This window comes from Desmodus rotundus, chromosome 1 (genome assembly GCF_022682495.2).
Source record: "Desmodus rotundus isolate HL8 chromosome 1, HLdesRot8A.1, whole genome shotgun sequence".
Taxonomy (NCBI): Eukaryota; Metazoa; Chordata; class Mammalia; order Chiroptera; family Phyllostomidae; genus Desmodus; species Desmodus rotundus.
This window is the reverse complement of record NC_071387.1, coordinates 96,052,606-96,063,385: the sequence shown is the minus strand read 5'-3', so window position 1 is coordinate 96,063,385 and position 10,780 is coordinate 96,052,606. Positions and strand designations below refer to the sequence as shown.

General features: G+C 50.3%; 2 protein-coding genes across 5 annotated transcripts; one reads left to right on the top strand and one right to left on the bottom strand.

Moving 5' to 3' along the window:
• Positions 1–300: 300 nt before the first annotated feature.
• Positions 301–6,481, bottom strand: LOC112304862 (putative protein T-ENOL). Of its 3 annotated transcripts, none has more exons than XM_045195511.2 (6): positions 6,206–6,481; positions 5,683–5,767; positions 5,241–5,391; positions 4,932–4,965; positions 4,688–4,745; positions 301–596 (listed from the first exon to the last, which is right to left on the bottom strand). In XM_045195511.2, the coding sequence occupies exons 2-6, from the start codon at positions 5,761–5,763 to the stop codon at positions 561–563; spliced, it is 360 nt and encodes a 119-aa protein (XP_045051446.1). In that variant the 5' UTR covers positions 5,764–5,767; positions 6,206–6,481; the 3' UTR covers positions 301–560. The 3 variants fall into 3 exon arrangements, with proteins under 3 accessions (XP_045051446.1, XP_045051445.1, XP_024416313.1); XM_045195510.3 differs by having other exon boundaries at positions 6,330–6,477; XM_024560545.3 differs by lacking the exon at positions 6,206–6,481 and adding an exon at positions 6,081–6,204.
• Positions 6,035–10,182, top strand: CDIPT (CDP-diacylglycerol--inositol 3-phosphatidyltransferase). 2 transcript variants are annotated; one of them, XM_053926876.1, is made up of 7 exons: positions 6,035–6,170; positions 6,875–7,254; positions 7,349–7,483; positions 8,198–8,351; positions 8,828–8,909; positions 9,295–9,376; positions 9,511–10,182. In XM_053926876.1, exons 2-7 carry the CDS (start codon positions 7,212–7,214, stop codon positions 9,654–9,656), a joined length of 642 nt encoding a protein of 213 aa, XP_053782851.1. In that variant the 5' UTR covers positions 6,035–6,170; positions 6,875–7,211; the 3' UTR covers positions 9,657–10,182. The 2 variants fall into 2 exon arrangements, with proteins under 2 accessions (XP_053782851.1, XP_024416338.1); XM_024560570.3 differs by lacking the exon at positions 6,035–6,170 and having other exon boundaries at positions 6,499–7,254.
• The last annotated feature ends 598 nt before the right edge of the window (positions 10,183–10,780 follow it).

Here is a 10,780-nt window from a genome sequence, read left to right as displayed (position 1 = left end):
GGGGAGACCGAAGCACTGCTGTTGGTAGCAGAGGCTGCACCTCAGAAGCAAGGGTAGACCTGGTCAGATGCCACAGGCCTAGACCTGAAGGTGCTAAAGTCTGGCAAGGAGGCTGGGTCGGGACCCATGAGCTCACCTCTACCAGTAGGCTGATAGATAATGCCCTGAATTAAAACCACTCCAATAATAAGCCATTCCAATAATATACCCACATCTGGGAAAAAAAAAAAAAAAAAGGCTCCTCCTCCCACATCTCCATGCCAGAAAAGTCACACCAGAGCACTGCCTGGGTTGGGAGAAGGGAAGGATCTCTGTCTCTTTATTAAAGCCTTAGATTTCTGGTGGCGTCCTTTCCAGCTGCGAATAGAAAGGTGTCCAATGTTTCCAGAACATTTTGGAGGCTTCAGGGAGGATGCTGCTCATGACCAGGAGTTCCTCAGTCCCCCCACACAAACTGAAGTGATTGATGAGTTGTGAGAGAGGAGCTCTGAGGCAGGTTCTAGAGGGACAGAATGGGGGAGGGCGCGAGGGGGCAAGAGCAGCACTAGAGAGGGTTGGGATCATCCTCCAGATGTCAAGCTGCTAGGCAGAGCTCCCTGGAAAAGAAAAAGAGTCTTTGACTCTAGACCCAAGGCTCATGTATTTTTTTGTCCTTCCATTCTTTTTTCTTTTTTTTTTTTTTTTAAAGATTTTATCTATTTTTAGAGAGAAGGGAAGGGAGGAAGAGAGGGAAACATTAATGTGTGGTTGCCTCTTGCTCGCCCCCTACTGGAGACCTGGCCTGCAGCCCGGGCATGTGCCTGGACTGGGAATCGCAGACCAGCACTCAGTGGATTGAGTGCTGGCCTGTGAAGACCTTTTGGTTCTCAGGCCAGCACTCAATCCAACGAGCCATTAGCCAAGCTATCCTTCCATTCATCTATCCATCCACATCTACCAATCTATCCAACCACATCTACCCAGCATTCCCCATCCATCTTTCCACTCATTTGTCTGCCTGCCTATCGCCCATCCCCATTCATCCCCCCACCCACCCATCCATCTCTCTACTGTCTAATCCCTCACCCTCCATCTAAACGTCTTGAAGTCAGGGACTCTATATGGCTCACTTCTATACTCCAGCTCCTAGAGCAGTGCTGGCACACAGTGCTTACTAAATGGTCAATGAATTTATCTACCCATTTGCCCATCTACCTACCCTCCCCAGTCTATTCATCCATTTCCCCATCCAACATTCCCACCTACTGTGCCCTACAATTCAACGGGCAGTTCAAATATCTGTAAGCTTCCATGTTCTTTCTTGAGGATGAGGAAGGCAAAGGCTCTTGGAACCACTGGGGGCTGGCAGATGAATGAGGGGGTGTTAGCTCAGGATGAAATCCTCAATTACGTACCATCGGGAAGGAGAGGTAAACTACTGTATGGGCAGGTAGGGCTCTCACAGGGCATTTTGTCCAAAGCCCCCATTCGATATTTGAGGAAAGGGGAAGCAACGTGTGTAGGAGGACAGCTGTCAGGTGAATAGCAGATCAGCTATTCAGGCCCAGGGCTTTTTTGCTACTTCAAGCTGCTTCCAACACCAAAGCCCAATTGGGAAAGATCAAATGTCGCAAAGGCACTAGAAAGTCAGTTTCTTTAGGACAAGAACAGTGGCTTGTTGTCAGCTGTATTTGCCCCTGGTCTTGGTCACGAACATCTGAAGTAGCAGCCTCTGTCAGAGACATTACTACCCCATGGTCTGTGGGACGTGACACACAACAGACACTCAATAAGCATTTGTTGACAGTTCCTCTTCTGCCCTCTTCATTAACCCCGCTCTCCTCTGCCAGCCTCTTTAAAGGAAAGGTTCTCCACGCCTCCATCCTCAGCACCCTCTTCTTTCTCTGCACACCCCCACCCTGCCCAGGGCAATGGCACACCCTTCAAATGCCACCTCCCTCCTGGATCAGACCTCTCTTGCCAGCTCAGACTGCTCCAGTGCGTTCAAAACCATATTTTAAACTGTCTAAAGGGTATTTCCACCTGGAATTTCTACGGGCACATCAAACCCAATCTGTCCAAAGGTGGGAGGATGCCTCCCATGCTCCATGAAGAATGAGAAGGCTGGCAGGACTGAAAGTGGTGTAAACCGGGGGAGCAAGTCTAGACAATGAGGTCAGAGACAATGGGGTCAGGGGGGACAGGAATCACGTAGGGCCTTGGAAGCCACTGAAGGACACTGGCCTTTACTCGAAATGGAACCATTGTAGAGTTCTAAGCAGAGGCACAACATCACCAGACTTGGGGTGACCTGAATCAGAACCCGGCAATCATCTGATTCCTATGCTTTTTTCCCCTAACACTTCTAATCAACTACCAAACTCAATTTTCCTGCTCTTTTTTTTTTCTTTTAAAATTACAGTTGACATTTGATATTATTTTATACTAGTTTCAGGCGTTCATAGTGCTTAGACATTATATAATTTACGAAGTGATCTCCCTGATAAGTCTAGTACCCGCCTGGCACCATACACACTTATTACAGTATTACTGACTGCATCCCCGATGCTGTACTTTATGTACATCCCCATGACTATTTTGGGACTACCAATTTGTACCTCTTAATCCCTTCCCCTTTTTCACCCAGCCCCACGACTCCCCTCCCATCTGGCAACCCTCAGTTTGTTCTCTATATCTGCTTCTGCTTTGTTTATTTATTTTTAATCCTTACCCAGGATATGTTTCTTGATTTTAAAGATTTTATTTATTTATTTTTAGAGAGAGGGGAAGGGAGGGAGAAATAGAGGAAGAGAAACATTTTGAGAGAAACATTGATTGGTTGCCTCTCACACACCCCCAACTAGGGACCTGGCCTGCAACCCAGGCATGTGCCCTGACTGGGAATCCAACTGGTGACCTTTCACTTTGAAGGATGATGCCCAACCTACTGAGCCACACTGGTCAGGGCTGTATGAATTGATTATAAATTTTGGCCATTAACCACTTCTTGGATGTTTCATTGGCAAATATCTTCTCCCATTGGGTAGGCTTGTCTTTTTGTTTTGTTGATAGTTTCCTTTACTATGCAAAAACTTTTTAGTTTGATGGAGTCCCATTTGTTTTTTTTGGGTTTTTTTTTTTGTTTCCCTTGCCTTAAGAGATATATCAAAACAATATTACCAAAAGCAATGTCAAAGAGTTTGCTGCCTATGTTTTCTTCTAGGATGTTTTATGGTTTCAGGTCTTAATATTTAAGTCTTTAATCCACTTTGTTTATTTTTGTATATGGTACAAAAAAGTCATCTAGTTTCATTTTTTCTGCATGTATATGTCCAGTTTTTCCGACACCATTTATTGAAGAGACTGCCCTTGCCCCATTCTGTGTTCTTGCCTCCTTTGTCATATGTTAAGTGACCATATAGGCGTGGGTTTATTTCTGGGTCTCTATTCTCTTTCATTGATCTATGTGTCTGTCTTATGCCATTACCATTCTGTTTTGATTACTATAGTTTTGCAGTACAGTTTGATATCTGGTAACATGACACTGCCAACTCTGTTCTTTCTCAAAATTACTGTGGCTATTTAAGTCTTTAATGGTTCCACATAAACTTTAGGATTATTTGTTCTAGTTGTGTGAAAATACCATTGGTATTTTGATAGAAATCACATTGAATCTACAGACTGCTTTGGGTTGGTCTTTATTTCTTATATCTGCTCTTGCTCTCATCTCTACTATTACTGTGACAATTGAGGACCTAATCATCTCCAGCTTAGTCTCCTGGAATAATTTCTAACTGGCCTGCCTCAGTCTCTCCCCTTTCCAGTTCACTCTGCCTCAGCCTCTCCCCTTTCCAGTTCACTCTCCCCATTGACCACCAGCATGACCAATTTAAAATTCTAACCTCTCTCTCTCTTTTTTATTAAAGATTATATTTATTTACTTTTAGAGAGAGAAGAAGGGAGGGATAGAGGAAGAGAAACATCAGTGTAGGAGAGACACATTGATTGGTTGCCTCTTGCACACCCCTAATGGGGGACCTGGCCCTCAACCCAGGTATGTGCCCTGACAGGGAATCGAACCAGTGACCTTTCGCTTCACAGGCTGGTGCTCAGTCCACTGAGCCACACTAGTGAGGGCACATTCCAACCTCTCTTGATCAAAACTCTTCATTGACTCTTCAGCTAGAAAAACATCTATGGATCTTAATAAGGCATACATAAGGATCTTACTTTAGTCCCGGCTACCTTGCCTGCGTACTCCAGCAGTTAAACTCCTCTGGGCCCATCTTCTCCCTGCCCTGAGAACACACACACTCACACTCACTCTACTGACACTCACCTCTGTGCCTTTGCTCACACAAGCCCTGCCACTTGGAATACCCCTACCTACTCATTTTTTCCTGGGAAATTCTTTCTGTAGATGTCACCTCCTCCGGGAATCTCCACGATTCTTTTGTTTCTGTCCCAGCTCAGGCTGGGACAAGTGCTCTTCATACTGTTTCCATTTTCTCCATGGGCACTCACCCATAGTACACTGTAATTGGCCATACTCGACTGGCCCCACACTAAACTGTGAGCTCTACAAGAGCAACAACTGTATCATTCCCTTCTGTGTCCCAATTCCTAAAACAGGAACTGACACATCATGCAAACTCTACGTGTTTGGTTAATACTGAATGACCCTGTCATCCAGGGACCCTGGACATACCTTGTCATGAGGGGAGGGCAGGAGGCATGCCTTGGTGCAGGCATGGTTTCTGTCGGAGCTACAGATGGCGGAAGGAAAGAATAGGGATGAGAACTCTGACTTCAAGGGTCAGAGCAGAAGAGAATAGGACAACGTCTAAAAATCCCCTACCCTGCTGAGATGTTGTCAAACCCTCACTCTCTCCCCTTACAGATCCCCATCTTTCTTCTAGGACAAAGGGCATCTCCCTTGAAGCCTCACTCACCAGGTGTCAGTGCCTCGGGTCTTGGTGAAGATCACTGAAAGTAGAGGCCCCAGGGAGAGAAGGATTACTATCCTCTAATCCCATGGCCAAAACCAGATGTGGCTAGGGAGGAAGGGGCTGAGGTGACCCCCTACGTCAGTGAGGAGTGGGCCCTGGATTAGCAGGTGTGGGGTAGTCTGGTTGTGAGATGGAGATGGGCGCAGATCCCCGGAGAAGTCAGCTATGACTGGGAGGGAGGGAGTCAGCAACTTGAGCTAGAGGTATGGGAGAGTCCCTGGACACAGCCGTGCTGAGGTGGGGGAGAATCACCGTGTTTGGACATCTGAGTTCCTTTGTCTTGTGTCTGCTTTTCCTGGGTGGGCACAGGGTTCATGCAGTAACCAGCAATAAACAAGGCCTCATCGGTGAGTTCTGCGCTGATCCGTGTCAGAAATTCCTCAGAATGGGATAATGAAGCCTTCTGATAAAGGAAAAGTCAGAAGGGCTCAGCCTGGAAGCTCCCACATGGGAGTACTGGGTCTAGGGGCTCGCAGGCTGCAGGATATGGGTCTAAGAAGTCTGGTGTCAAAGTGCTGGGCCTTGAGATTTGGCCTAGAAGGTGCTGTAAGTGGGGAGCAAGCATTTGGGGGCTGCAGGGCCTAGGGCTGAGGGCTATGGGGTAGAGACTCATGGGAGAGGTCCCACGGCCCTCAGCGTAGGAGCTGCCTACTCCAGTTTACCTCCACCTTTAGCACTCCCCTCCAATGCTCACCGAACCTCCACCCGAGAATGTTGTAGCTTGGGACAGCTGACCGCCCTTTTTCTCCTTGTTCCTGGTACGAGTGGATTCCATCCCCCTGGGAGAAGTTGGAACCTTTGTTAGGTTGAGAAACCAGCCTACTTCCCCCAAACCCTTCTCAACACCATTCCCCAGGCCTAGATTTAAACGAGGGGTTTAGATAAACCATCTTGTCTCAGTTCTCTCGGGGGCAGCGGGGGAGAGGGCGCAGGGGACTGGGAATCGTTGCCTTAAATACTCCTGGGGAACGAGGCGTGGGGTGGGAAGTCTCACAACAATCCCCTCCCCCGACACGCCCAGGAGGCCTCTGTTTCCTTCCCACCCAAAAAAAACCCTTCCCAAGACTAGGCAGCCGATTTGCCGCTCCCAACCTGGCAGCTGGGTTGAAATCTTGGGCTACTCAGCAGGAGAGGAAGCGGGGAGATCTAGGGGGAGACGGGGAGCTGGAGCTGGGGAGGAAGGTAGGAAAGCAGGGCAACCCGGGCGGCGTCGCTACCCGTTGCTATAAAACCCTTGTTTGCGAGGATTCCGCAGTCCAGTATCCAGGAGATTAGGGATTCTAGAACTCAAGGCCGGGAGTGGGCTAGGGGGGAGGGGAGCATTTTCCTAGCAAATCGCACTTGCTCCTCCGGCTTCTCCTCCACCCCGGCTTGACGGCTGTGACTCCAGCGCCTGGAGGCTGGAGAAATTTGGGAACATCCTTTAGGGTGGAGCCTGGGACCTAATTCTCCTACCACTAGGGGCAAGCAAGTAGCAGCCTCGCCCTAGGCCGTCCTTCGGCCTCTCTAGCCACCCTCTCTTAGTCTGGATCCTGCTAGAGCCAATGAGGCCGGAGAGAGGCGGGGCGGGGAAGAAAGCAATGTGGACTGTACTAAATAATCTTGCCTCGGGCACGCAAGACTCAGGAGGACGGAACCTGTTCTCCTTATATTTGCCTGCAGGAAGTCACACCCTCCTCGGAAAGGAAAGATATTTTTCTAAGCCTCCTACTCTTTGGATCTCTCTTTCCTTTGCTCGGCGTCGATACTTTCCCCCCTGTCCTCCCTCTGTATTTTGGTACGAGCCATAGCGAAGGGGCGGAGGGAAGAAAAGAAAAAGGAAGCAGGCAGGTCTTAAAGGGGCCGCAGCCATTTTTTTAAAGCCTCTTTCCTTTCTCTAAATTTAGAAGTATGAGCGCAGAAGAATAGGCTCTCGGAAGCTGAGCACAACTGGAGCAGGAGGGACCACAGCTGGAGGCTGCAGCGCCTCCGGGGCGGGAGGAGACGAGGGTCTGCCCATAGGAAGGGCTGGGTGTGCGAGCCCCCTGTGCCCTGAGCACATCAGGGGCTGCTTATGCCCCCGCCAGCAGCGAGCTCTAGCATCCCGGACCCGGCAGGGACTGTGGGGTCTTGCGCGCAGTTGGCGCGTCCGGTGCGCCGGGCTGGAGTGTGACGCCGCGCTGCGGGACCGAGACTGAACTGGCATTTCCGGATCCGACCCGCGGCAGTAAGGGCACCGCCGCGATGCCAAGCGAAAATATCTTCCTGTTTGTGCCTAACCTAATTGGTGAGTGCTGCCCTCGGCTTCGGGCTGAACGGGAGAGAGAGGGGCCTTGGGCAAGCTCCCTGATCCCGCCCTGTCCGCCCTGTCCCATCCTAAGGTTATGCCCGGATTGTCTTCGCCATCATTTCTTTCTACTTCATGCCCTGCTGCCCTCTCACGGCCTCCTCCTTCTACCTGCTCAGTGGACTTCTGGACGCTTTCGATGGACACGCTGCTCGAATCCTTAATCAAGGTGACAGACAATTCCTCCCAGCCAACCTTGAGACACAACCACCCACTGCCCCCTTTTCCTGTCTTCTCAGGACCTAAGGGTGGGCGGGTACTCGGGAATCAGGGCTCCGTCATTCCCATCTCTATAAGCAGAACTGAGAGGTCCCTTTTTACAGCAAAGGGATTTAAGCTAGCTGCTGAGAAGAACTCACAAGACTGGACATGGCAGTGGCAGTGCTGGAGTTTTCTGAATTATCCATTCAATAGGTGTTTACTGGATGTCTACTGTGTACCTAGCACAGCAATCCCGACTCTAGAAGTCCTGTTTCGAGGAAGGATAGAGAGAGAAGGAAGATGACTTCTGGAGGGTTGAATTTGTTCTCCAGACCCACCTCCAAGACTTCCCCTAAGACTTCAAATCTCCTTGCTTTGAGAGCTGGGCCCTTGGTTCTGGGATTGATGAGTTAGTTGTAAACTAGCTTTCTCACCCCCTCTTGCACTCTCTCTTCACGCTCCCATGCCTTCTCATTTTATGTTGTGGTGACCCTTGCCCTTGCACTGACCTCACATCACACCCTGTGGAGAGCCGTCCATTTTCTTCCCCAGGTAGTGAGTGGTGGACATTTTCCATCTTTTACTCTTTGCATCAGAGTGATACACCAAATATTGCCCCGTTGCAGATGCCCTGCTCCCTAATAGGCCCATTAGCCTCTCGACTAATAGCCCCATTTTTCAGGGACTCGGTTTGGGGCCATGCTGGACATGCTGACGGACCGCTGCTCCACCATGTGTCTGCTGGTCAACCTGGCGCTGCTGTACCCTCGCGCCACCCTTCTCTTCCAGCTCAGCATGAGCTTGGATGTGGCCAGCCACTGGCTGCACCTCCACAGGTGTGCGATTCTGGGGGTGTTGACCGGCTGAAGAAGACACTCCAGTGGGGGGGGTGAGGCTATATGGGAGGGTGTCTGGGATGGCTTCATGCTTCTTGAGAGGTCTCCTTTTCAGCTTGCTTTGTTGAAGGACCATGGGCAAGTCCTCTCTGAGTCAGCTTAAGTCCTATTTATAGTTGAATTAAGCAGTCCCTAAAACTCTTCTGACTGGATATTCGAGGATTCCAAATAGATAACAGCTCTTGGGAAGGGGCATGGGGGCTTTTGAATGTGGCATTTGAATCTTGGCTCTGTCCCCAACTAGGTAATTGTGTGACTTTGGGCAACACAGTGGTCCTCAGCTGGGCTCCAGTTCCTCCTGTGTACAACAGAGACAGTCCTAGAGGATACCTTCTTGGTGGTGGGTGCTGTGAGGACTAGATGGGTGTCAGTGGTAATGAATGAGTGGTAATGGACTCCCCTGCTTTCTCCCCAAGTTCTGTGGTCCGAGGCAGTGAAAGTCACAAGACGATAGACCTGTCTGGAAACCCAGTGCTTCGAATCTACTATACCTCCAGGGTGAGCATTTCCTGCCCCTCCCTTATTTACTCAGCTAGTGCCAAATCCTGGGCTGTGCCCTGGTCCCAGGTTAGGAGAGGGTACGAGCACAAAGGGGGAACTACCACCCCAGGGGAGGAGAAGCCTATAAGCTGAGATATGAGAAGGGTGGGGTTAGTGGGAGGGCTTGTGTGGATTGCTCCAGGCAAGTGGTTTTTAAAGATAGAAGTGATATGCTGAGATTGTTCTTCACCCACCTCCCCAACACACCCTTACTTCCCCAGTACGGTTCCTTCTCCCCGTCCTCAGAGGGTTTTGGCCCCCTTCCCCTGTATGTCTGTGTTGGGGCAGGGGGTGCACACTGCCCCACCCTCTTGGTTAAGCAGTATTTTTGCTATTCATGCAGCCTGCTCTGTTCACCATGTGTGCCGGAAATGAGCTCTTCTACTGCCTCCTCTACCTGTTCAGTTTCTCCGAGGGACCTTTAGGTAGGAGATGAGGGGCTGGGTTGGAGAGTGGGAGGGGTTCTGGCCTGCCCAGGGAGATGAAGGCCAAAGACTCATGGGCCCCTCCCTCGCCTGCATCCCATTTTCTCAGTGTTGCCCTTGCCACCTTCCTACAGTTGGCTCTGTGGGTCTTTTCCGAATGGGACTGTGGATCACTGCCCCTGTCGCCTTGCTCAAGTCCCTCATCAGTGTCATCCACCTGGTCACAGCGGCCCGCAACATGGCTGCCCTGGATGCAGCAGATCGTGCAAAGAAGAAGTGACCCTAGAACTTCTAGCCTCTGGCTACCCACCTGCCCTGGAGTGTCACTGAGCCAGGCGGCTCCCCTCTCCCTCCTAGGAGGTCCAGGCTTGTGTCTTCCTAACATGTTGTCCAACCCGCTGGGAAGGGGGTCAGCGTCTTTAGTGATGTCATGTTCTCCGTAATCCTGAAAGCCAGTTCTACTCCTGGACTCCAAATCAGGAAGGATGCTCAGGAGCTCCCACCCACACGGGCAATGCTTCTGGGGTCACCAAGAGGCTTGCCTGAGGACTGGGCATTCTCAGGCCTACTGGTTTAGCCTGGGGGTCTGGCCTGAGACTTTAGGGACACTTGCATGAGGGAGATGGGGTAAGGACCAGGTTTCCCAAAAGGCCGAGAATCAGACCTCCGCCTCTGGCCAGAGGAAGCCAGCGGGTCCTGTGGCTGGGAGACAAGGAGCCATCTGGATTCTTCTCCGTTGCAGTGTCCTCTTTGTAATCTATCCTAGCTCTGAAAGCCTGAATAATAAAGGTAGGGGCTTCACTGTCCTGGACTTGCTTTCCTTTGAAATGGCCTTGGACTGGGGCTGGGCTTGGGGAAGCTGGGGAAGAAGGAGGGTTCACCTGGCTGCTTTTCCCTCAGCTGTTTGCTGGCTAGCTCCTTGTCGTCGTTCTGCAGAGACCTCAGAGAGAGACCCTCCCTGCCACCCAAGACGTGCCATATCCTCTTGCCCGCCTGCTTTATGTCTTTTATGATGCTGTCACGAGCTGTCTGCATTTATCCGTGTGCCTGATATTCTCTACCCCTGCTGGAGTGTAAACTCCACGAGGGCACTGACTTTTCTTGGTCCTTCTCTGTCCCTACAATGAAGATTAACTTAAACCTGGGATATCATAGCTGCTTAGTAAATATTCACAGGTAAGTCCATGATTTCTCAAGAGTGCAGTCCTTATACCACCTGTGGGATATATTTTAAAAATTCAGCTTCTAGGACCTGCACCTGAGTTGGAATCTATAGGGATGGGCCCAGAAGTCTGCAATTTTAATAAATTCCAGGTGATCGATTCTTCTTCCCAAGAAGGTTGAAAATCACTGTTCCTTAAACATTTCTGGGACATCTCCCAGATGGCAGACGTCGTCCTGGAC

Excerpts from the sequence above, each read along its gene's own strand:
- LOC112304862 (XM_045195511.2), bottom strand. The coding sequence starts at position 5,763 with ATGGAATCCACTCGTACCAGGAACAAGGAGAAAAAGGGCGGTCAGCTG. Across the intron at positions 4,966-5,240 it reads AACTCAGATGTCCAAACACG|TGATCTTCACCAAGACCCGA; the intron begins GTGATTCTCCCC and ends CTCTACTTTCAG. Across the intron at positions 4,746-4,931 it reads ACCCGAGGCACTGACACCTG|CTCCGACAGAAACCATGCCT; the intron begins GTGAGTGAGGCT and ends CGCCATCTGTAG.
- CDIPT (XM_053926876.1), top strand. The coding sequence starts at position 7,212 with ATGCCAAGCGAAAATATCTTCCTGTTTGTGCCTAACCTAATTG. Across the intron at positions 7,255-7,348 it reads GTTTGTGCCTAACCTAATTG|GTTATGCCCGGATTGTCTTC; the intron begins GTGAGTGCTGCC and ends TCCCATCCTAAG. Across the intron at positions 9,377-9,510 it reads TTTCTCCGAGGGACCTTTAG|TTGGCTCTGTGGGTCTTTTC; the intron begins GTAGGAGATGAG and ends ACCTTCCTACAG.